The sequence below is a fragment of the Ambystoma mexicanum genome, chromosome 3q, assembly GCF_040938575.1.
Source record: "Ambystoma mexicanum isolate Mex_15411 chromosome 3q, UKY_AmexF1_1, whole genome shotgun sequence".
In the NCBI taxonomy this organism is placed as follows: Eukaryota; Metazoa; Chordata; class Amphibia; order Caudata; family Ambystomatidae; genus Ambystoma; species Ambystoma mexicanum.
In genome coordinates this window covers 231,862,211-231,887,944 of record NC_090926.1, presented here as the reverse complement: position 1 = coordinate 231,887,944, position 25,734 = coordinate 231,862,211, and the positions used below count along the sequence as shown (strand labels likewise).

Here is a 25,734-nt window from a genome sequence, read left to right as displayed (position 1 = left end):
TTTGCTGCGTAGGCAGGTTTACATCAGCACGTAGCCTGGCGCCATCTTGGAATCTCTCCCTCGGGACACTTCGGGGAGATCTCTTTCCTCCGGACACCTCGCCGTCGCACTTTTCGCTACGATTTTCTCACGAAAATTTTCAGCAGCGGTTCCCCTCGCTGAGGGTGTGATTAATAGTTGTCGTTCGACACGGATGGCAGGCGATTTAAGCAGGATGTATGTAGCGGGGCCAGGAGCTCGAAGGCTCACGTCCGCATTGTTCGGTAGCTGGCCACGCCCCCCAAAAGTCCTCTTATTGATGGTTATCTCTGTCTGCCAAATGTGTGCTTAAAGGGAGCAGTGCGACCTAAATCACCATCTCCTTGGAGTCCCTTGCCCAACTCCCACAATACCACTAACGTCTAAAGGCTACCTGGTGGCAGCATAATAATAACAATTGGTTATTTATAATGAGCTTAATACCAAAGGGGTTGCTAAGCACAGACCATGGATTTGAACCTGTGTTGCTCTGTGTCATTTTGCTTCCAAGACGAGCACGTTGCCACTGAGCTATAGTACCCGAGCGTCAAACGGCACTGCAACACAGTGGGTGCCAGTTGCTTCATGGCATAAAATAACAGATGTTACTATTAGCCAATTTATAGAGCTTGGAAAGCAAGCCCTGCGAGGCATGGGCCAACCCAGGCGAAACAAGAGCTCTCTCTAGCCTGGCCCTTCTTTTGGGCTGTGCCAGACGAACTCAGGAGCCAGAAACGTGTCCCACCTGCCCTGAAAGAGGTTTGCTGGACACCCTACATGAAACATTTTGAAAGAAATTCTGCAATTGACTAACAACTTTCTGTGCTGCCCCTCTGCCACTCATACAGGATATTGATAGGCTGGGACAGGACATGGAGTCACTACCTGATTTCAGAGACATGCGTGGTGTGCAGGAGTGGAGGTGAGTGGTGAGTGGAATGGAACTGGTGGTGACTTGAACGTTTCTCAACTTGCAGGTGGGTGCACAGGCTCCTGGGTCAACCCCTGCACCATGCCTTCGCCATGTTTCAATTTGCTCGTGCCTCTTTCGCTGTGCCACCATCCAAAAACATTGGACACTGAACTAAGCAAAGAGTGTTCAGGGGGTTCTTCCCTTTTTTAAATAATGGGTTAAAATTGGGCATTTTACATCACTTTCTGTGAAAAATGTGGTAAAAGACAGTTTCCAATCAATTTTGTATGGTAGCACATGAACAATCCCAATAGATGCAATTGACCAAAAGTGGACAGGAGAATGTTCCAATGCATTTTCATTATGCCGTTGCCCACAACATATGGTAGTATATAAAACATTATCGTGACGACTGTGCTCATCCACGATGCACCAATATATGCCAGTATTAGCATAAAAGGACTTCCAGTCAGTAAAAAAATGCCATGCCACAGAAAGAAAGTATATCCAAAATGGCTATACCAAGGTAGACTAGTGTGCCAAGTAATCACACTTATGTCTGCTTTTATCCTAGATACAAAGTACAAAAATGCCATGACACACAAATAATATACTGCTAGACTAGAGCCACCAATGTAACCCAATCTAGCCACTCATCTTGTTTGCTTTACCCTTGATGTCAAGTAAAAGTAATAATTGCAATGCCACAGTAAGATAGTAAATGCAGACTGACATCACAGGCCAAGATAGGCACGTACTAACATGTATCATGTTTGCTTTACCATTGATGCCAAGTAAGAAATGCTGTGCCACATTAAGCAAGTAAATTCAGACCGACACTTGTAGTGCCACTTTGCATATACGTTCTTAATGTGGCGTGGCATTATTTATTTGGTGTCAAGGGTAAAGCAAAAATGATAAATGTTAACACATGACTAGACTGACCTACATTCAATGTAGGCCAGTCTAGCCGGTTAATAACACTTATCACACCTCATCTTCACTTCTCTTCCCCTACTGTGCTTTGAAGCTGTCTGAATGTGGTTTTAAGCAATATGCAAGAAATCTACATACGTTTATGTGTACATATACACAACACAGGACGTGTCTGTTATCAGCATACTATGGGTGAATATGTATGTTGCCTGCATACAGTGCTTTAAGTAGGCCGGGGCCAGCCAGGGCTGGGCCCCGAGAGTCTCCCAAAAGTGGGGCTGAGCCAGGGCCCTGGCGGGGCCCCCCGGTCGCACCACAACATCGGCGTGACACATTATCCCGCCGTGGCCTCAGCCATGACGGGAGATGCGCCCGCCATTTTCGAGTAAGACAAGCTGACAGAAGTGCTAGGCAGCTGCTGCTGTGGCTGGCTGGCACTTCTCTCAGTCACTGTAACTTCCTCGTGTGACCCTTCACAGATGGGGTCAAGGGGGAAGTTAGTGTTCTTTTGTTTTACCCTCCCCAGGTCACTGAGGTGTCTTTGACCCTCGGCGAATCTGAGGACTTTGTGCTAATTTCTATATTTATAAAATATGGCTTGAAAAGTGCACAATTCAAGCCATCTTTTATAAATGTTGCCAACGAACAAAGACGCCTCGGTTTCTGTACTTTTAAAGCCATCTTGAAGTACACAAACCATAGTAAGGCACGCAAACAAATATATAAATGTAAGCATTTATATGTTTCTGTGCGTACCTTACTATTGATATTGATATTGATATTTTATTTCTATCGTGCTCGTAAACAAGTGTTTCAGAGCGCGATAGGGCAAGGGAGGGAAACAGGGGAGAACAAAACAGTGATCTTACTAGGCCCATTGACATTGAGAACGCGCAAGTGCATGGGAGAGGGGGCAGGGAAAAGTGCATGGAAGGGGGAGAAGTGGAAAGTGCGAAGCAGAGTAGAAACAGATAAATAATAATAAATAAATAATGAAGGCAACAAACAATGGTAGTGCAGCCAGAAATGTGCAAGTGCTAGGTTTAAGGCAGCAGACAGGGTAGGTCTGATAAGTGCAGGAAGAAAAAGGCTGTATGGGTACAGATACAGACCCCAGTGCAAGGGGTGGCCCGGAGGCAGTGCGGGAGGGTGGCGTGGTGAGCAGGCACCTGGGTCCGGAGGTCAGAGGGTGGCCAGGTGCACGGTGCCAAGAGAGAACAGATCAGCAGGGGAGAGGGGGAGCGAAGGCAGAAGAAAAGAGGAAGGTTTTGAGGTGCTTCCGGAACCGGAGATGGTTCTCCTCAAGTTTTAGAGTGGCAGTGAGGCCCCAGCCGAAGACAGAGATCTACCCCCTACTTGTTTCTTTGAAAAACGACTGACCCTGAGGGAGTTGGAGTTAGAGGAGCGAAGAGCTCGAGAGGGGAGGTATTTGTGGAGGGATAGCTGAAAGTATTTTGGTCCCAGGCCCCAGAAAGCCTTGTGGACAATGCAGAGGGTTTTGAATTTAATCATTGCATCCACTGTGAGCCGCTGGAGAGATGCGATCCCGGGGCTTGAGGCCAAGGACAAGTCTTGCAGTCCTGTTCTGGATTAGTTGCAGAGGGCGGAGAGTAGAGGCAGGTAGATTTAGAAAGAGGCTGTTAGAATAGTCCAACCTAGAGAGAACCAGAGCTTGGGATACCATGAGCTTCTGCAGGAAGGAGAGGAAAGGCAGAGTACCTCTGAGGAGGTGCAGTAGGAAATATGACTTTTTAGAGACCTCAGAGATGTGGGCGGAGAAGGAAAGGGTGGAGTCAAAGATGACCGCGAGGTTCTTAGCCTCGCAGGTGGGGGTAGGAGGAGGGCCAAGGGAGGCCGGCCAGAGAGTGAGGGGAAAGGATGGTGAAGTTGTGCCGATGAGGAGGATCTCTGTCTTGCTGGCATTCAGACAAAGATCATTGGCGGCACACCAATCTTGAATGGCAATTAGGCAATCAAAGATGAGAGAGGGAGAGGAGGTGGCAGAGGGCAGCCTGAAAATGAGTTGATTGTGATCAGCGTAGCACTGGAAATGTTAGCAGAAAGTGGCAATGCAGTGGGCGAGAGTTGCCAGGTATTGGTTGAAAAGCCAGGGTGAGAGGTTAGACCCCTGGGGAACACCACAGGTAGAGAGGAAGATAAATGAAAGGAAGGACCCAAGTTGGACCTGGGAGGGTCGATCTGAGAGGAAAGAGGTCAGCCAGGCCAGAGCCTGATCAGTGATACCCAGGTTTTCACGGAGATGGTTGAGGAGGATGGTATGGTTTACAGTGTCAAAGGCAGAAGAGAGATCGAGGAGGATGAGGACAGAGGGAATGTTAGAGTCAAGGTTGGAGAGCAGATCTTTACGGATGTTCAGGAGAGCATTTTCCATGCTTCTGGCAGCTCTGAAGCCAGACTGGTGGTCATGGAGACAGCCAACAGAATTGGAATGAAGGTTAAGATGAGAGATGGGAGCTTTTCCAGGAGTTTGCCCAGAAAGGGAGTAATGGAAATTGGGCGGTAGTTAGCTGGACAAGAAGGATCAGTTGTGGGTTTCTTGAGAAGAGGATACACAAGTGAGTGCTTCAGAGGGGAAGGGAAGGATCCCGAGGCAAAGGAGTGGTTTCAAAATTCAGCAAGGGCCAGAGCGAGGGTGTCAATGTGGTCCTTGATGGTTTTAGAAGAACAGGAATGTACCTGTTTTGACGAGGCTTTCATAGATGGACGTAGAGGACTTATCCAACTACAGACCCATCTCCAACATACCCTACACAGCCAAACTGCTAGAAACGTACGTCTACCAAATAACCCAAGAATTCATAGAAGAGCACTGCCTACTAGACCAGGCACACGTTGGCTTCAGACCTATGAGAGGAACAGAATCGGCTCTCCTCTCAATATGGGACGACCTAAAAACAAAAGCAGACTCAGACAACAGCACCGCCCTGATTCTCCTTGATCTGTCTGCAGCCTTCGACACTGTCAACCACGCCATCCTCATAAAGAGATTAGAAGGACTAGGGATAACAGACACTGCCCTACTATGGATCAAATCCTTCCTAACTAACAGAACAGAAACAATATGGATGAAACCTTGTAAATCCAAACCCAGAGTCTCCACGTGCAGAGTACCACAAGGATCATCCTTCTCCCCGCTTCTATTCAACATCTACATGTACCTACTAATCAAACTTATCAAAAAACACGGCCTCACATGCTACAACTACGCCGACGATACTCAAATAATCTTCAACATACAAGACACCCGAGAAGAAAACACCACACTAGAGAATTGCCTTTGTGACATATTCAACTGGATGAACCTCAACCATCTCAAAATCAACCCAGGCAAAACAGAGATAATGATTGTTACATCCCCTGGCCAAGAGAGCTCGGCACCACACCAGAACCATCATCAACTGTAAAACACCTAGGGGTCCTGATGGATAACAACCTCACTCTGGAGCCACAAGTAAATTCGGTAATCAAGAAATGTTTCTCCCTCCTGTGAGCAGCAAAAAGGATCCTACCGTTCCTGTCATTCGCCAACAAAACACTTACCATCATCGCTCTGATCATGTCCAGAGTATACTATGCCAATAGCCTATACCTGGGCATACCCGAACGACTTCTAAAAAAACTGCAGCGCATACAAAATGCAGCAGCCAGACTCCTCCTCAAGCTACCCAGAAGAGAACACATCACACCCACGCTAAAAATACTACACTGGCTACCAATGAAACAACGAATAAAGTTCAAGGCCATGTGCATCACGCACAGAGCAATACACAAACAAGGCGCAGAATTCCTAGGCGACAAACTACGCCTACACCCACCAACAAGAACACTAAGATCAAGCACCGACATACGCCTCGAACCAAAACCCTACAACAGAAAAAAACTTCGAGGATCATCTTTCTCTCACCAGGCACGCAAAACCTGGAATGACCTACCTAAGAATATAAGGAATACAACAAACCACATAGCATTCAGGAAACTCCTCAAATCATGGCTCTTCAAAATGTAACCACAACGGAGACGCACTAGAACGCCCAGACATTAAAACAATGACGAAAATAATTCCAACCTCGACCGCTCTCAAATTGGGCAAACACTCAAACCAAAGAACCAACCATTCGACAGAGCATAAGACATCATGGAAAATAGCCACAAAGGAAGGCTGCAGAGGCTGACCACATACCTAGACCCAGACGAAAGCCCCAAGTAACACTCCCACTCGTACGTACCGGACGAACATATCCAGACCGGCAGACGCATCTAGATAGACGTTGGCCTGCGTCGCACCTGGATAGGATCGATTGAAGGATAACATGCCTGCGCCTAGGAAAAACGTGAATGCTAACATGTGCCACACCTAGAGGTGTGAACACCAGCCTGCATGGCGCTCAGATGGAGTTGTGAATGTTAGCATGCCCACACCTGGACGGGTCGCTAGACACTAGCCTGCGCCGCATCTGGATGGGGGTGTGAGGGTTGGCATGACCACACCTGGATGGAGTCCTAAACATTGGCCTGCGCCGCGTCACCTTTCAGTGGGCGTCTTCCCATTTTTGCCATACCTTTTGCGCCTTGGCCGGACATCCTCTGGCCGTGTATACCCTGTGCTCCATTGCAACACAGATGTCTACGTCTGTCGTCCATTGTCCATAACTCGGAGTCACCTCCGACCCCCATTTCTGAGCAATGTTTCTTTTGATAGGTGCGGTAGTGGTGAACACAAACAGTTTTTCATATTTTGACAGGTTGACTTCATCGTCTATTCCCAACAGTAGCAGCTTAGGATCTCTGGGGATCTCTTTACCTAGGACTCTAGATAGCTTGTTGCAACATGCGTCCCAGAACTGCTGAATGTGTGTGCATGTCCAGAGTATGTGAAAGAAGGTACCTTCCTCTGTCTTGCATCGCAGGCAGGTTGGGTCATTTATCCTTTCCCCTTTGTAGAGAGCCACTCTAGGATAGTATACTCTATGTAGTACCTTTAACTGTATCAGCCTGAGCCTTGACGATATGGCTACCTCCCTAGGAAACATCAGGGCTATGACCCATTCTTCCGGTAGTATTGTACCCACATCCATCTCCCATTTTGTCTGTAGAGCTTCCAATTCTGTCGTGCCAAAGGAGGTTATGGCACTATACAGGACTGACGTCACTTTCTGAGTGATTCGCTCCGGGAAGAGGTTCCTTTCTATTGGGGTGAATTCCGGCAATGCAGTCATATCAGGGAGATTGCTTTGTAGTGCGTGTTGCAACTGAGTATAATGATATTGTTCAGTTTGGGGAAGTGTGAGGTTGAGCGCCAGCTCCGAGAATGGAATTACGATGCCCTCTCTCACGACATCACCCAATGTTAGTTTTCCATGTTGGGACCAGAGCGGCCATTTGGGGAGATTGTATACTCCCGGGAGATTTCTGTTGTTCCACAGTGGTTGGGCTAGCGACAGCTTGTTGCCCCATCCCACAAATTTGTGTGCGTCAGTCCAGATTTGGTTCAGGTGTGTCCGCATATTGGAGATGTTTGGACGGGCCCTTTTCCTATAAAGATATTGCATGACAGGGTTTTCAGGAGTGTCAATTTCTAATGTGCGGTTATGCGGCGCGGATTTGTCCCCGTGCAATTGGTCATTTACGATTGTCAGTTGGCTGGCACAATATTATGTCTGTATCTGGGGAAGCCCTTTTCCGCCCTCCCAAATGGATCTTTGGAGCGTGGCAAGTGCTATGCAGGGGGGGGGGCATCATTCCACAGCAACTTTCGGATTGATTGATCTATTTTCCCGAATACGTTAGGGGGGACGTGAAGTGGGTCATTTTGTAATATGTATAGGAGTCGGGGTAGGGACATCATTTTAAAGAGCGCTGCCTAGGATGCGTACATTGTTCCGTCGCGACCTGCCCTCTCCTTCGTCTACTCTCGCTTCCAGTACCTTCAGGCGGGCCGTGGTCCTGTGGAGTTGCTGCTCCAGGCTCCTTAGTCGGGGTAGAGGCGAGGCAGCCTTCCTCTCGCGGGCAACCCCCACGTAGCCACGCTCCGTGCCTCACTGTCTGTTACTGTCCACCCGCACCCCCTCCTTGTTGGGGGACGTCCCAGGTCCTCTCTCTGCACCTCTCGTCTCCTTTAGCCGGCGTCCGTTCACAATCTCGTATCTTTGCTGCGTAGGCAGGTTTACATCAGCACGTAGCCTGGCGCCATCTTGGAATCTCTCCCTCGGGACACTTTGGGGAGATCTCTTTCCTCCGGACACCTCGCCGTCGCACTTTTCGCTACGATTTTCTCACGAAAATTTTCAGCAGCGGTTCCCCTCGCTGAGGGTGTGATTAATAGTTGTCGTTCGACACGGATGGCAGGCGATTTAAGCAGGATGTATGTAGCGGGGCCGGGAGCTCGAAGGCTCACGTCCGCATCGTTCGGTAGCTGGCCACGCCCCCCAAAAGTCCTCTTATTGATGGTTATCTCTGTCTGCCAAATGTGTGCTTAAAGGGAGCAGTGCGACCTAAGGCACCATCTCCTTGGAGTCCCTTGCCCAACTCCCACAATACCACTAACGTCTAAAGGCTACCTGGTGGCAGCATAATAATAACAATTGGTTATTTATAATGAGCTTAATACCAAAGGGGTTGCTAAGCACAGACCATGGATTTGAACCTGTGTTGCTCTGTGTCATTTTGCTTCCAAGACGAGCACGTTGCCACTGAGCTATAGTACCCGAGCGTCAAACGGCACTGCAACACAGTGAGTGCCAGTTGCTTCATGGCATAAAATAACAGATGTTACTATTAGCCAATTTATAGAGCTTGGAAAGCAAGCCCTGCGAGGCATGGGCCAACCCAGGCGAAACAAGAGCTCTCTCTAGCCTGGCCCTTCTTTTGGGCTGTGCCAGACGAACTCAGGAGCCAGAAACGTTTCCCACCTGCCCTGAAAGAGGTTTGCTGGACACCCTACATGAAACATTTTGAAAGAAATTCTGCAATTGACTAACAACTTTTTGTGCTGCCCCTCTGCCACTCATACAGGATATTGATAGGCTGGGACAGGACATGGAGTCACTACCTGATTTCAGAGACATGCGTGGTGTGCAGGAGTGGAGGTGAGTGGTGAGTGGAATGGAACTGGTGGTGACTTGAACGTTTCTCAACTTGCAGGTGGGTGCACAGACTCCTGGGTCAACCCCTGCACCATGCCTTCGCCATGTTTCAATTTGCTCGTGCCTCTTTCGCTGTGCCACCATCCAAAAACATTGGACACTGAACTAAGCAAAGAGTGTTCAGGGGGTTCTTCCCTTTTTTAAATAATGGGTTAAAATTGGGCATTTTACATCGCTTTCTGTGAAAAATGTGGTAAAAGACAGTTTCCAATCAATTTTGTATGGTAGCACATGAACAATCCCAATAGATGCAATTGACCAAAAGTGGACAGGAGAATGTTCCAATGCATTTTCATTATGCCGTTGCCCACAACATATGGTAGTATATAAAACATTATCGTGACGACTGTGCTCATCCACGATGCACCAATATATGCCAGTATTAGCATATAAGGACTTCCAGCCAGTAAAAAAATGCCATGCCACAGAAAGAAAGTATATCCAAAATGGCTATACCAAGGTAGACTAGTGTGCCAAGTAATCACACTTATGTCTGCTTTTATCCTAGATACAAAGTACAAAAATGCCATGACACACAAATAATATACTGCTAGACTAGAGCCACCAATGTAACCCAATCTAGCCACTCATCTTGTTTGCTTTACCCTTGATGTCAAGTAAAAGTAATAATTGCAATGCCACAGTAAGATAGTAAATGCAGACTGACATCACAGGCCAAGATAGGCACGTACTAACATGTATCATGTTTGCTTTACCATTGATGCCAAGTAAGAAATGCTGTGCCACATTAAGCAAGTAAATTCAGACCGACACTTGTAGTGCCACTTTGCATATACGTTCTTAATGTGGCGTGGCATTATTTATTTGGTGTCAAGGGTAAAGCAAAAATGATAAATGTTAACACATGACTAGACTGACCTACATTCAATGTAGGCCAGTCTAGCCGGTTAATAACACTTATCACACCTCATCTTCACTTCTCTTCCCCTACTGTGCTTTGAAGCTGTCTGAATGTGGTTTTAAGCAATATGCAAGAAATCTACATACGTTTATGTGTACATATACACAACACAGGACGTGTCTGTTATCAGCATACTATGGGTGAATATGTATGTTGCCTGCATACAGTGCTTTAAGTAGGCCGGGGCCAGCCGGGGCTGGGCCCCGAGAGTCTCCCAAAAGTGGGGCTGAGCCAGGGCCCTGGCGGGGCCCCCCGGTCGCACCACAACATCGGCGTGACACATTATCCAGCCATGACGGGAGATGCGCCCGCCATTTTCGAGTAAGACAAGCTGACAGAAGTGCTAGGCAGCCGCTGCTGTGGCTGGCTGGCACTTCTCTCAGTCACTGTAACTTCCTCGTGTGACCCTTCACAGATGGGGTCAAGGGGGAAGTTAGTGTTCTTTTGTTTTACCCTCCCCAGGTCACCGAGGTGTCTTTGACCCTCGGCGAATCTGAGGACTTTGTGCTAATTTCTATATTTATAAAATATGGCTTGAAAAGTGCACAATTCAAGCCATCTTTTATAAATGTTGGCAACGAACAAAGACACCTCGGTTTCTGTACTTTTAAAGCCATCTTGAAGTACACAAACCATAGTAAGGCACGCAAACAAATATATAAATGTAAGCATTTATATGTTTCTGTGCGTACCTTACTATTGATATTGATATTGATATTTTATTTCTATCGTGCTCGTAAACAAGTGTTTCAGAGCGCGATAGGGCAAGGGAGGGAAACAGGGGAGAACAAAACAGTGATCTTACTAGACCCATTGACATTGAGAACGCGCAAGTGCATGGGAGAGGGGGCAGGGAAAAGTGCATGGAAGGGGGAGAAGTGGAAAGTGCGAAGCAGAGTAGAAACAGATAAATAACAATAAATAAATAATGAAGGCAACAAACAATGGTAGTGCAGCCAGAAATTTGCAAGTGCTAGGTTTAAGGCAGCAGACAGGGTAGGTCTGATAAGTGCAGGAAGAAAAAGGCTGTATGGGTACAGATACAGACCCCAGTGCAAGGGGTGGCCCGGAGGCAGTGCGGGAGGGTGGCGTGGTGAGCAGGCACCTGGGTCCGTAGGTCAGAGGGTGGCCAGGTGCACGGTGCCAAGAGAGAACAGATCAGCAGGGGAGAGGGGGAGCGAAGGCAGAAGAAAAGAGGAAGGTTTTGAGGTGCTTCCGGAACCGGAGATGGTTCTCCTCAAGTTTTAGAGTGGCAATGAGGCCCCAGCCGAAGACAGAGATCTACCCCCTACTTGTTTCTTTGAAAAACAACTGACCCTGAGGGAGTTGGAGTTAGAGGAGCGAAGAGCTCGAGAGGGGAGGTATTTGTGGAGGGATAGCTGAAAGTATTTTGGTCCCAGGCCCCAGAAAGCCTTGTGGACAATGCAGAGGGTTTTGAATTTAATCATTGCATCCACTGTGAGCCAATGGAGAGATTTCAGAGCTGGAGAGATGCGATCCCGGGGCTTGAGGCCAAGGACAAGTCTTGCAGTCCTGTTCTGGATTAGTTGCAGAGGGCGGAGAGTAGAGTCAGGTAGATTTAGAAAGAGGCTGTTAGAATAGTCCAACCTAGAGAGAACCAGAGCTTGGGATACCATGAGCTTCTGCAGGAAGGAGAGGAAAGGCAGAGTACCTCTGAGGAGGTGCAGTAGGAAATATGACTTTTTAGAGACCTCAGAGATGTGGGCGGAGAAGGAAAGGGTGGAGTCAAAGATGACCGCGAGGTTCTTAGCCTCGCAGGTGGGGGTAGGAGGAGGGCCAAGGGAGGCCGGCCAGAGAGTGAGGGGAAAGGATGGTGAAGTTGTGCCGATGAGGAGGATCTCTGTCTTGCTGGCATTCAGACAAAGATCATTGGCGGCACACCAATCTTGAATGGCAATTAGGCAATCAAAGATGAGAGAGGGAGAGGAGGTGGCAGAGGGCAGCCTGAAAATGAGTTGATTGTGATCAGCATAGCACTGGAAATGTTAGCAGAAAGTGGCAATGCAGTGGGCGAGAGTTGCCAGGTATTGGTTGAAAAGCCAGGGTGAGAGGTTAGACCCCTGGGGAACACCACAGGTAGAGAGGAAGATAAATGAAAGGAAGGACCCAAGTTGGACCTGGGAGGGTCGATCTGAGAGGAAAGAGGTCAGCCAGGCCAGAGCCTGATCAGTGATACCCAGGTTTTCACGGAGATGGTTGAGGAGGATGGTATGGTTTACCGTGTCAAAGGCAGAAGAGAGATCGAGGAGGATGAGGACAGAGGGAATGTTAGAGTCAAGGTTGGAGAGCAGATCTTTACGGATGTTCAGGAGAGCATTTTCCATGCTTCTGGCAGCTCTGAAGCCAGACTGGTGGTCATGGAGACAGCCAACAGAATTGGAATGAAGGTTAAGATGAGAGATGGGAGCTTTTCCAGGAGTTTGCCCAGAAACGGAGTAATGGAAATTGGGCGGTAGTTAGCTGGACAAGAAGGATCAGCTGTGGGTTTCTTGAGAAGAGGATACACAAGTGAGTGCTTCAGAGGGGAGGGGAAGGATCCCGAGGCAAAGGAGTGGTTTCAAAATTCAGCAAGGGCCAGAGTGAGGGTGTCAATGTGGTCCTTGATGGTTTTAGAAGAACAGGAATGTACCTGTTTTGACGAGGCTTTCATAGATGGACGTAGAGGACTTATCCAACTACAGACCCATCTCCAACATACCCTACACAGCCAAACTGCTAGAAACGTACGTCTACCAAATAACCCAAGAATTCATAGAAGAGCACTGCCTACTAGACCAGGCACACGTTGGCTTCAGACCTATGAGAGGAATAGAACCGGCTCTCCTCTCAATATGGGACGACCTAAAAACAAAAGCAGATTCAGACAACAGCACCGCCCTGATTCTCCTTGATCTGTCTGCAGCCTTCGACACTGTCAACCACGCCATCCTCATAAAGAGATTAGAAGGACTAGGGATAACAGACACTGCCCTACTATGGATCAAATCCTTCCTAACTAACAGAACAGAAACAATATGGATGAAACCTTGTAAATCCAAACCCAGAGTCTCCACGTGCAGAGTACCACAAGGATCATCCTTCTCCCCGCTTCTATTCAACATCTACATGTACCTACTAATCAAACTTATCAAAAAACACGGCCTCACATGCTACAACTACGCCGACGATACTCAAATAATCTTCAACATACAAGACACCCGAGAAGAAAACACCACACTAGAGAATTGCCTTTGTGACATATTCAACTGGATGAACCTCAACCATCTCAAAATCAACCCAGGCAAAACAGAGATAATGATTGTTACATCCCCTGGCCAAGAGAGCTCGGCACCACACCAGAACCATCATCAACTGTAAAACACCTAGGGGTCCTGATGGATAACAACCTCACTCTGGAGCCACAAGTAAATTCGGTAATCAAGAAATGTTTCTTCCTCCTGTGAGCAGCAAAAAGGATCCTACCGTTCCTGTCATTTGCCAACAAAACACTTACCATCATCGCTCTGATCATGTCCAGAGTAGACTATGCCAATAGCCTATACCTGGGCATACCCGAACGACTTTTAAAAAAACTGCAGCGCATACAAAATTCTGCAGCCAGACTCCTCCTCAAGCTACCCAGAAGAGAACACATCACACCCACACTAAAAATACTACACTGGCTACCAAATGAAACAACGAATAAAGTTCAAGGCCATGTGCATCACGCACAGAGCAATACACAAACAAGGCGCAGAATTCCTAGGCGACAAACTACGCCTACACCCACCAACAAGAACACTAAGATCAAGCACCGACATACGCCTGGAACCAAAACCCTACAACAGAAAAAAACTTCGAGGATCATCTTTCTCTCACCAGGCACCCAAAACCTGGAATGACCTACCTAAGAATATAAGGAATACAACAAACCACATAGCATTCAGGAAACTCCTCAAATCATGGCTCTTCAAAACGTAACCACAACGGAGACGCACTAGAACGCCCAGACATTAAAACAATGACGAAAATAATTCCAACCTCGACCGCTCTCAAATTGGGCAAACACTCAAACCAAAGAACCAACCATTCGACAGAGCATAAGACATCATGGAAAATAGCCACAAAGGAAGGCTGCAGAGACTGACCACATACCTAGACCCAGACGAAAGCCCCAAGTGACACTCCCACTCGAACGTACCGGACGAACATATCCAGACCGGCAGACGCATCTAGATAGACGTTGGCCTGCGTCGCACCTGGATAGGATCGATTGAAGGATAACATGCCTGTGCCTAGGAAAAACGTGAATGCTAACATGTGCCACACCTAGAGGTGTGAACACCAGCCTGCATGGCGCTCAGATGGAGTTGTGAATGTTAGCATGCCCACACCTGGACGGGTCGCTAGACACTAGCCTGCGCCGCATCTGGATGGGGGTGTGAGGGTTGGCATGACCACACCTGGATGGAGTCCTAAACATTGGCCTGCGCCGCGTCTCAATGGGAATGTGAGGGCCGACAGGTGCCACACTATGACAGAACTATAAATGTTAGCATGGTAAAGGTCAGGTAACCCACTTACCAATATAAGCTCAAACTCTGCATACTTATCTCACTCAAAAAACTCACACAACCATCTCTCGCACAACAAGCCGCACGCACTACACAACACTGCAACAACACATACGCCGGAACAACAGCACACGCGGACTGACTCTGATCCGATACCCGCACCAAAGCTCAGCACCCGGTGTATACTGAGTTGAAGCTGCCAACAGAACACCACTCCTCTCACTATCCTACTCCCTTCTTCACCTTACTAACCCATCCCACCTTTATCGTTTACAGATCCGCCTGGGAGCCTGGGGACCAATTCCGTTGGTGACTGTGCGCGGTACAAATACCTTTAACATTTAACATAGATTGGACTTGTCTAGCGAACTCATCAGGGGAGGAAAGGACGAGAAGGATGGTGGGAGGGTGGCTAAAGGAGGGTCAGCAAGCACAGATGGAGAGGGAAGAGTAGGAGTGTGGGTGGAGAGGGTGGACAGGATGTCCTGGGTTTTTGAAATGAAGTGAGAGGCAAGGGCATTGCAAAGAGCCTGGGAGGCAACAGGAGGGGTAGAGACTGCAGCAGGGTTGGCCAGCTCCTTGCAGATTTTAAAGAGTTCGGCCGAGTTGTTAGATGCTGCAGAGACACAAGCTTGAATGTGGACTCACTTCTTGGTGAGGACAGAGAGTCGGTATTGCCTTTGTAGCAGGCGACAAGCCAGTTTGTCAGAGGATGAACAGGAAGTCCTCCATTTCCTCTCAGCCGCCCTACACTTACGTTTAAGTGTAGCTAGGTCAGAGTCATACCAGGAATTGCATTTAGCTTTGAACTTCAAACTATGGTTTGTGTACTTTTCAAGCCATCTTTTATAAACATAGATATTTGTAACATATTTCTGTTTATAAAAGATGACTTGCATACTACACAAACCATAGTAAGGTGCACATACAAATATATAAATGCCTACATGCATTTATATTTTTGTTTGCATACCTTCATATGGTTTGTGTACTTTTAGGCCACGCCCATACCGCAAGCCACGACTCCAAACGATACCCCCCTCTATTTCTTACCACACTTAAAGCCCTGTCTGCATATATTCATATATTGACTCAGGTGAGGTGTTAGTATTGAGGTGTCTGTGTGACTGGGCGCGTCTGCTCTTGTGTCTTCGCCCCCCTGCGTGAGTTTGTGTCTTCTGGCCTCTGTGTATTTGTCTTCGGTGCCTGCATATATTTCCCTGCTCCTGTTCGCGTGCCGCTGAGTGCTTATGCTGCTGCGCGTGCCCACGTGTGTCATGTCTGTTCCGCCTACACGTGTTTACTTGCATGTCTCTGTGTGCTTCGTGACGTGCTCTGTGTAGCAGTAGGCTCGCTCTCGTCTATTCCCTAATGGGCAGGAGGGATGGTTAGCATGAGGGGTGGCAGTGCCATAAACTGGGCAGGGGGCGAGGGCTGTGTGTTAATTGCTGTCTGTCATCTGTGCGTGTGCCTACGTGTTTATTACGCCCCTGTGTTTGCCTTTGCGTGTCTGGTTGCCGTTCTGTGTTTACCCTCGTGTGCCTCTGTGTTTATGCTGGTGCGTTCGCCCCGGTATGTCTGCTGGCCCGCGTTTCTGTTTCTCCGCTTGCCCTCGCGTGCCCGCGGGCCTCTGTGTGTCTTCATGCCGCGGTGGGCAGTGGGTGCGCGTTTCAGACTATGCCCAATTGCCTAACGGGGCAGGGAGGGGCTGGGCTGGGAGGGGCAGCGGGAGGGGGCTAGATTCCCAGTTCTGTCCCAGTGTGCGGGAGTGCAGAGGCCCTGCCGTGGCTGTCAGTGCAGCAGCTGGGCTTCCTCTCCGTGTGACTGGGGACGAGTCCAGCTCCCATCCCGGGACTGCTGCAGTGGAGCTGGGCCAGTGCCGCTGAGGACTATGCCCGAACGCAGGCTGCCGAGTTTTGGGGTCCCCTGCCCTCAGAGATGACCCAGGTACCCATGCACTGCATTTTCATTCTGTGGGTGTCTGTGTCTTGCGGGAGGTGGTTAGGGGGCTTTTGAAGTCAGGTGCCACTTGTGTTGATCTGGGGTGCGTGAGTACTTATGCCCGGGGTGTCTTGTGTCAACTGTGCACCCATGAGTGGGCAGTGCACCCCTAAGTACGGTCCGTGTTGTGTGTGTGGGTGTATTGCTGCAGTGCACAGCACCCATGGGGGACAACTCCGTGCACTAGTTGCCAGTGGTCTCCGTGTTGCTAGTACGGGCACCCTGGCACAGAGCCTGTTGGTTCGTGCAGCTCTGGCCCCTTGCGAAGAGCATCCGCGGGCACTCGCTTTGCATTGAGAATACTGTGCGCGTGTGGGCGCCTCGCGGCGCTAGATTAGGAGAACGTGCTTCCATGGTATGGAACGTGCGCCCGCAGGTGCTGTGTGTATTAGGTTATCCCTGCCATACCCACATGCACACAGGAACTGTTATGCGAGGAGTACCAATATTTGTAGGTGCTGCCCGTGGTAGCAATGTGCACCCTGGTGCTGTCTGCCTGGGGGGAGGAGTTCACGGGAACCCATTTTTTTATTCTTTTTGTTTGGGGAGCAGAGTCCTCCTGCCGGACATGAGAAAGCCATCGAGCAAAAAAGTTGTGCGTCTCTGGCAGCACATTTTTCAGAAGAATTTGCACCAACAAACTTAGAATATTTTCAAGCCGTTCTGAGCGGATGGGCTTAACCAATACTTCAGATCCCGGGTGTGACAGCCAGGCCGCTGAGCAGAGTGAGGGAAGGGCGACGGGTCTTGGCGAGGCGACCACCAGGGACGTCTATAGCGCCCCCGCGCCCCGGAGTGGAGTAGCGCTCTATTTGGAATGCATGCGCTGTTCATCGTCGACTAGAAATTATTGCACTTTTCTGCATGAGGACCGCGGCTCATACGTGATATTGACATGTGTGAGCAAAGAAAAAATTTAGTTTAGAGTGTGCTCTATAAACATGGTGAGTAACACAACACATTATAACTCCCCTTGGGTGAGAACTTCCCCGTCACACGCAGTGAAATTAACCATTGCTGGGTGGTCCCTGTTTTGGCTCAGAATGAACACAAGACAGAAAGAGTAAAGGGGTAAAGCGAGGCAGGGGGATTCGCCCAGGATCACAAAGTGTGTCAATTGGTTCACTAAGTGCTGGAAATTGACAACATTCACCGTGGGAACCCCCCCTCCCCGCCCCCATTCCTGCAGACAGGGATGGGATAGGGCGGTTCTGATGTAGGGGTAGGACTGGGGCCCAGATTGTCAGTGGTGTACTTGGGGCTGGGGGCAGAGCTAAGTGTCAAATGATGTGCGTTCCCTGATTATAGGATTCTGGCTGCTTTGCATAAAGAACAAAGTGCATTTCGGGAACATAAGAATGACCTCCTGTCTACATGGAACAGTGCTCAGGCAAGACCGTTTTTGCTGGAGCGTAGCTGCCTTGTTCCGGCCTAATTTCTCCCCTGGGCACGCTGAAATGCGTTCCCTAGTTCTACAATGTAGACAGCAGAGTAGACTATGGGCCTGATCACGAGTTCGGCGGTAATGTAATTCCCCATTCCCCATTGAGCCCATTCGGGAATGCCCCATTCCCCATTGGGCTCAATGGGGAAAATTTGCGCTCTTACCGCCGGCGGATTTCCCGCCGGCAGTAATAACGCAAATTTTTGGCGGATTTCCCCCCAGCCAAGAGCTGGGCCGAAATCCGCCAAAGTCCTGATTTGGCGGATCCTTAAATCCGGCGGTAATAGCGCGACCGCCGGATTTAAGGGTTACCTCCAAAGTCGTGATGAGGCCCTATATCTTCTACGGATCCAACACTGCCTTCTGCATATGTGTCTTTTATGGACTAACCTAGTACTCCCTTCAATAAACCTTACTTGCAAAACACCAGATCGAGTGAGCAAACGATCTGGCAATACACCGTATAAGAAATCGTCATAGAATGGCAAAACACAAGTATCATTTCCTTCTTCAGATGAGTCTGACCCACAAGTGCAGTGTCGTGAAAGTGACGCAAGGTTTTAGCAATAGGCACTCAACCTGATGAGCTACCTTTCCAGCTTTGTCCCCCAGAACTAATCTTATACAGAATTCAACAGTGGATGTGACTCCCCTACCACGGCCCGATGTCCCCACATCACTGGCAGTGCCGTTATAAATTACACCAGGGACACAGACAACGCCTACCCATCTAGCATGCATAGCCGAAACCAATGATTGCGGTCCTTCCTATGGGGGCACAGGGAGCTCTCTGGACCCTTACCAGTATACTCAGCCCCCATGCATATAATGCACGGGTGGGTACAGTCTCTGTCGGCTTAGGACAGGTAGGCACATGTGTTGGTACTTCCTGTTTCAGGTAGCAGGCACCCACATACATAGGTATTGTCTGATCTAGGTCAGAAGAGCGTCTATATATATATATATCGATACTTTCTTCATGGTATTACACAAGCGCACAAGCGTTGTGTGTGCTGGGGCTGGGGGGTATAGCCCCGGGTCTTTTTGTTGTAGCCCCGGATAGAAGCTCAGGGGCTACAAATAAAAGGCTAGCTAGCCCCGCGTCCCGGCAGTGCAGACATTAGCGTAGCAGTATACCCACGGGTACTGTCCCTGTTGGGGTAGTGGTGTGCACATCCGGTGAAGTGTAGGATACATTGTACACACACTTGCAGGTACAGTCTTTGCTGGCAGTGTAATACGCATGCATACTGCTTGTCTGAATACACTTATCCCTGGTTACTGTTTCTGTTTGTGTGGGGAATACGGTCAGCAGTGAGTGCTTCTCTATCTGGTCAAGAGCACCTTCCCCCATTGGCACAGTCTGCGTCGGGTTAGTAGTACGTACCGATGTCCAGAGGTTCTGGGAAAATGTGCATATGTGGTACCTTCTTTGTTGTGTTATTAATATCCGAGGCACTGCTTGTGTTGGACCAGGAGACTATAAACTATGTGTTCTTAGTTGCGACAGGAGCAGGTATATGCATCCAATGTCCCGGGAGGATAGCTCAGCGGCAACGTGCGCATCTTGGAAGCAAGACGACACGAAGCAACACAGGTCCGATCCCCGGGTCCGCGCTTAGAAACCTCTGGGTGTTTAAGCGCGTTATAAATACGCAACTAAGACCAAAAAAAATAACAATTACGCAACTAAGAAAACAAACAATTCCGGTAACAGCGCCTCGATGCCCGCGGGCTATGTGAGCGCTTTAAAAATGTAAAATAAATAAAATAAATGTCCATCCATGGATGCTGTGAGTTCCAGTTTGGGGGCACGCATCCACACATGCCATTTCTGTTATATGAGTTCAGGTCACCTACACTGTGTTAGCCAAGGGTTGAATAGAATGTTGATCCAGAAGAAAACAAGGAGTAAATTCCTTAATTAAGCTATCAAAGTTATTTATTTTGCATATTTGCAAGCTTTTGTGAAATGTCTCCACTTCCTCAGTCAAAGATGGAATTAAACTTTTGAAACACATCATAGCCTGTCTACATCTTCAGTAAATCGTCTGCGACTAGTTTAAGTATGAACCAACATAAGCGTTAGCTGAAATGGGCAAGTCATTTTTACATTATGGGGTAGTGTGTTTTTGATTTAATGATTATGGAGCGAGCCGAGAACACCCAGCTTGAGGTCTGGTAAACAGAGCCGACCTAAGGGGGGGCGAACCGGGCGACCGCCCGGGGCGCCACGCCCCCATACCGCCTTTTGCCCCGCCACACCAGCTCGGGGGAGTCTTTCAAGGGCTCCCCCGAGCTGGCGTTGTGGGAGAAGGGCACTTTTCATAAGAAAAGGTGCCATTAGCCCCCCACCACGCCAGCTGGGGGGAGTCTTTCAAGGGCTCCCCAGAGCTGGCGTGGTGGCAGAAGGCGTGGCAGGCGCCTCCTTGTTATTGAATGAACCCGCGGCGGCGGGCTCATTTAATGGCAATAGGGTGCTAACGCGCCCTATTTAACGTCCTCGCCGGAGCAAGGAGGTAATAAAAAACAAAAAAGAAAGAAAGAAAGAGTGACCCCTCCTGGCCCCGCACCCTTCCGCCCCACCCCCTGGTAACAAGGGGGGCGCGGTGGGCAAGGGGGGGCGCCAATTCGCCCAGGGCGCTCCTGCCCTTAAGGCTGGCCCTGCTGGCAAATAGTGGTTCTCCAGACCAAGGGGGGCCTGAGAGACACTCTGGCAGATTGTGCCAGTCTGCTCCTGCTTCACAACCCATTCTTCAACGAGCGTTCAGAGAATGGCCTGCCTACAGAAACTGCATAAGCCTCACATACAGTTTTGCTGCTGCCTTTCTTTCTTTCTTTAAATTATCGAAAGCGTGGGTGGACCCACGCAGGCGCTTCCCCATCCTAAAGGATGATGCGCACCTAACCCCCCCAATCATTATTTAGCTCACATAAACTCACAATTCCTCCCACCTCCCCGTCCGTCTCACAAAATCCAACAACACACTGCTCTTCTTCCTGCCACTCACCCCGTCACCTCCCAACAAAGCCTTCCCACTCAACTCAGCCACACCCAGCGCTGACAACTGAACCCTCATCTGCTGTTCAAACTGTGCTGTGTCCAGCATTTTACACACATCTCTTTCTTAGGGTGAGTATTGTGACCAATCAAAACAGAACAGTCCATTATTCGCGTAAAAGGTTTTCTTAATGAATCACTATAAAACATGTTAAACATTTAAACTTGTGAACATTATGTTGTTCCCATAATGCGCTTTGCTTTTATGCAAATCGCAAGATTGAGTTCTATATATAGATACTGTTGCACAACCTGGCCAGCGTCCACGCCCCTTGGCCCCGCCCCTCATTCCCAAAGCCACGCCCCTCCTGAGAAGTGATGCTTCTTCCCCCAATAAATGTTTTCCATTTCCAGCAGTGTTGATGCCCACAAGTCGTGGGTTCCTAGAATCCGCCATCGGGGCAAGGGGCACATCTGTGGCTGTGGCTATGGGGTTTCTGCTTAAAAAAGAACACAAAGCTGTGCCGGGGTGAAGTAGAGGCACTAATATTTGGGTTATGAGCGTGTCGACACGTGGGCACTGCCAGTGCTGGGTTAGGCGCGTGTACACCCTTGGCACTGCCAGTGCTGGGTTAGGACGTGTATACCCTTGGCACTGCCAGTGCTGGGATAGGAGCGTGCCAGTTCTGGGTTAGGAGCGTATACACCCGTGGGCAGTGCCAGTGCTGGGTTAGGCACGTGTACACCCATGGCACTGCCAGTGCTGGGATAGGAGCGTGCCAGTGCTGGCTTAGGCGCGTGTACACCCGTGGGCAATGCCAGTGCTGGGATAGAAGTGTGTACACCCGTGGGCAGTGCCAGTGCTGGGTTAGGCGCGTGAGTGCCCACGTGCAGCCTCCGAGAGTATCGTCCCGCGCTCTCCAGCAGGGCCCCTCGCTGTGGCACCTCGTTGAGAGGGTGAGTTCTGAGGCCACGAATGTCGAAAGTAAGCACTGTAGCGTACGTTCTACAGCAGGGCTGGGAACTGCATTCACGAATGTATTTTTGACCCCCCTTCCTGGCCTTGTAAAGTTTGCTGTTTGTTACACGCTGTTCCAAACAGTAGATGCAATTGGTGAGCTATATTGGCCTTACCAAGAGACTTGCAGCAGAGTTTGCTCACGTGCCGCTCTGCCAGTGCCCCCAATCCTTTCCTTCAGTCACCCCTACATTCCAGTTCTGAGCACCTCATCTAGCTATGCAAATATTCATCATTGCAGACTTGGGAGGGGGGGCTGCTTGAGCAACAACACCCACGGGCCCACAAACAGAGCTCTGCCATTGCGCCTCACTCCTGCTCGGCAGCGGCCTTTGCTATTCCAGAACTGAGCTCCGCCAATGTCCCTCATCCCTTACCTGCAGTGCGGCCGGCTATTGCAGTGCTGGGACCTACACAGAGCTCTGCCAATGCACCTCCATCCTGACCGCTACACCCACTGCTATTCCCGCACTGAGGCCCATGCAAAGCACTGCTAATGCACCTAAGTCAACCCCTGCCGTCTAGTATGCCAACAGAAACTTTCTGATTTGAATTGGCCGAGTCGTCCCTCTAGTAGAGCGCACGCATGGGGATGGTGTAATGGCCATCTGTTGGTCACTGGCCACTGAATGCTTGACGATTTCAGCCTTAAAATTAAGCTTGTGTTTGACAAACATGGCCTCATTTGATGTCATAAGACTCTGGAGCGACTTGGCTTTACGGCAAGATTCCCTTTCCCCGGCCAAAATCCACAGCAGTAGAGGCGGAAAAGTGATAAATGCGAGCTGGGAGCAGGGCAGCTACTCCAGGGGTGGCAACGAGTTGCTCTGTGCACCGCACCTGAGCCTAAATCCCCTTTCACAGACTGGGAGCAGCCAAGTTCCAGTGCACACCCTGACCATATCACAGACTAGCATAAGCCAAATTCCAGCGCACAGTCTGCCTCTTTCACGCACTAGCATCAGCCAAGTTCCAGTGCACACCCTGCATCTATCACAAACTAGCATAATCCAGGTTTTAGTGCACACCCGGCCTCAATCACACCCTATCATAAGCCAAATTCCAGTGCACACCCTGCCTCAATCAAAGACTAGCATAAGCCAAGTTCCAGTGCACACCCTGCCTCAATCACACCCTATCATATGCCAAATTCCAGTGCACACCCTGCCTCAATCACAGACTAGCATAAACCAAGTTCCAGTGCACACCCTGCCTCAATCACAGACTAGCATAAGCCAAGTTCCAGTGCACACCCTTCCTCAATCACAGCCTAGCATAAACCAAGTTCCAGCGCACACCCTGCCTCAATCACAGACTAGCATAAGCCACGTTCCAGTGCACACCCTGCCTCAATCACAGACTAGCATAAACCAAATTCCAGTGCACACCCTGCCTCAATCACAGCCTAGCATAAGCCAAGTTCCAGTGCACACCCTGCATCTATCACAAACGAGCATAATCCAGGTTCCAGTGCACACCCTGCCTCTATCACAGACTAGCATAAGCCAAGTTCCAATGCACACCCTGGCTCTATCACAAACTAGCATAAACCAAGTTCCAGTGCACACCCTGCATCTATCACGCACTAGCATCAGCCAAGTTCCAGTGCACACCCTGCATCTATCACAAACTAGCATAAGACAAGTTCCAGTGCACACCCTGCCTCTATCACAAACGAGCATAATCCAGGTTCCATTGCACACCCTGCCTCTATCACAGACTAGCATAAGCCAAGTTCCAATGCACACCCTGGCTCTATCACAAACTAGCATAAAACAAGTTCCAGCACACACCCTACCTCTATCACAGACTAGCATAAGCCAAGTTCCAGTGTATACATTGCCACTATTAGAAACTAGCATAAGCCACGTTCCAGCACACACCCTGCCTCTATCACCGACTAACCCAAGCCAAGTTACAGTGCACACCCTGCCTCTATCACAAACGAGCATAATCCAAGTTCCAGTGTACACCTTTCCTCTATCAGAAACTAGCATAAATCAAGTTCCAGCACACACCGTGCCTCTATCCCAAACGAGCATAATCCAAATTCCAGTGCACACCCTGCCTCAATCACAGACTAGCATAAGCCAAGTTCCAGCGCACACCCTGCCTCAATCTCAGACTAGCATAAGACAAGTTCCAGTGCACACCCTGCATCTATCACAAACGAGCATAATCCAGGTTCCAGTGCACACCCTGCCTCTATCACAGAATAGCATAAGCCAAGTTCCAGTGCACACCCTGCATCTATCACGCACTAGCATCAGCCAAGTTCCAGTGCACACCCTGCATCTATCACAAACTAGCATAAGCCAAGTTCCAGTACACACCCTGCATCTATCACGCACTAGCATCAGCCAAGTTCCAGTGCACACCCTGCATCTATCACAAACTAGCATAAGCCAAGTTCCAGTGCACACCCTGCCTCAATCACAACCTAGCATAAGCCAAGTTCCAGTGCACACCCTGCCTCAATCACAGACTAGCATAAACCAAATTCCAGTGCACACCCTGCCTCAATCACAGTCTAGCATAAGACAAGTTCCAGTGCACACCCTGCATCTATCACAAACGAGCATAATCCAGGTTCCAGTGCACACCCTGCCTCTATCACAGACTAGCATAAGCCAAGTTCCAGTGCACACCCTGCATCTATCACGCACTAGCATCAGCCAAGTTCCAGTGCACACCCTGCATCTATCACAAACTAGCATAAGCCAAGTTCCAGTGCACACCCTGCATCTATCACAAACAAGCATAATCCAGGTTCCAGTGCACACCCTGCCTCTATCACAGACTAGCATAAGCCAAGTTCCAATGCACACCCTGGCTCTATCACAAACTAGCATAAGCCAAGTTCCAGTGCACACCCTGCATCTATCACAAACTAGCATAAACCAAGTTCCAGTGCACACCCTGCCTCTATCACAAACGAGCATAATCCAGGTTTCAGTGCACACCCTGCCCCTATCACAGACTAGCATAAACCAAGTTCCAATGCACACCCTGGCTCTATCACAAACTAGCATAAGCCAAGTTCCAGTGCACACCCTGCGTCTATCAGACCCTCCAGGTTATTGCGATTTTGCGATCCCGCAAAATGCCGCGAAAACGGCCGTTTTGCGCAAAATGCCGCAAAAATGGCCGTTTTGTGCAAAAACAGCATCTTTTAAAAAAAAAAAAATTTTTTTTTTTTTTTTTTTTTTTAAGTAATCTGCAAAAATTACTGTTTTGAAAAAAAGAATCCTCAGGGTGCCAGGTGCTCAACTTTTTTTTTTTGTTTTTATTTACACAAGAAATGAAATCACTTGCGCCCCAAAAATTGCAGCCCAATCCACAAGGGACACATGAATGGGCACATTTTATATGCGCGCCCATTCACATGGCCTTTTTCACCTCCTTGATCAAATAAAGTGTCGTTTCTGTCAATTTAAAAGCACATCCCTCATTTCCAAGCAAGATGCACTTTTAAATGTGCAGAAATTGTAGGCAACCCTACGCGCACGGGATGTGGGGCTGCCACTGCATGACAGGGTCTTTCCTGACCCTGTCATGCATTTCTTTTAAGGTATGAACCGCTGCTGAGTCGCATGCATTTCTGTTCCTCAAACAGGATAAAAATGCATTTTTTGGGTCACATTTTACAGCGGCAGGCACCTAGAGTGCCTGTCCCTGTGAAAGGCGCTGGGAGCTTGCAGAACACTGTCGGGAGAGCGATTCTATTCAAAGTACTCCCCATTT

General features: G+C 49.0%; 1 protein-coding gene across 2 annotated transcripts in view; it reads left to right on the top strand.

The window, feature by feature from the left end:
- The window catches only part of TNS2 (tensin 2), a 590,960-nt gene that overhangs the window by 112,661 nt on the left and 452,565 nt on the right, over positions 1 to 25,734 (top strand). Inside the window, exon 1 of one of the 2 annotated variants that reach the window (XM_069653621.1) lies at positions 16,277 to 16,473. The exons of the other annotated variant lie outside the window; for it this stretch is intronic. Coding sequence (XP_069509722.1) covers positions 16,465 to 16,473 — 9 coding nt within the window. The 5' untranslated portion in view covers positions 16,277 to 16,464. Of the gene's footprint in view, positions 1 to 16,276; positions 16,474 to 25,734 lie in introns of those variants that run through there. 2 annotated transcript variants of the gene reach the window in all.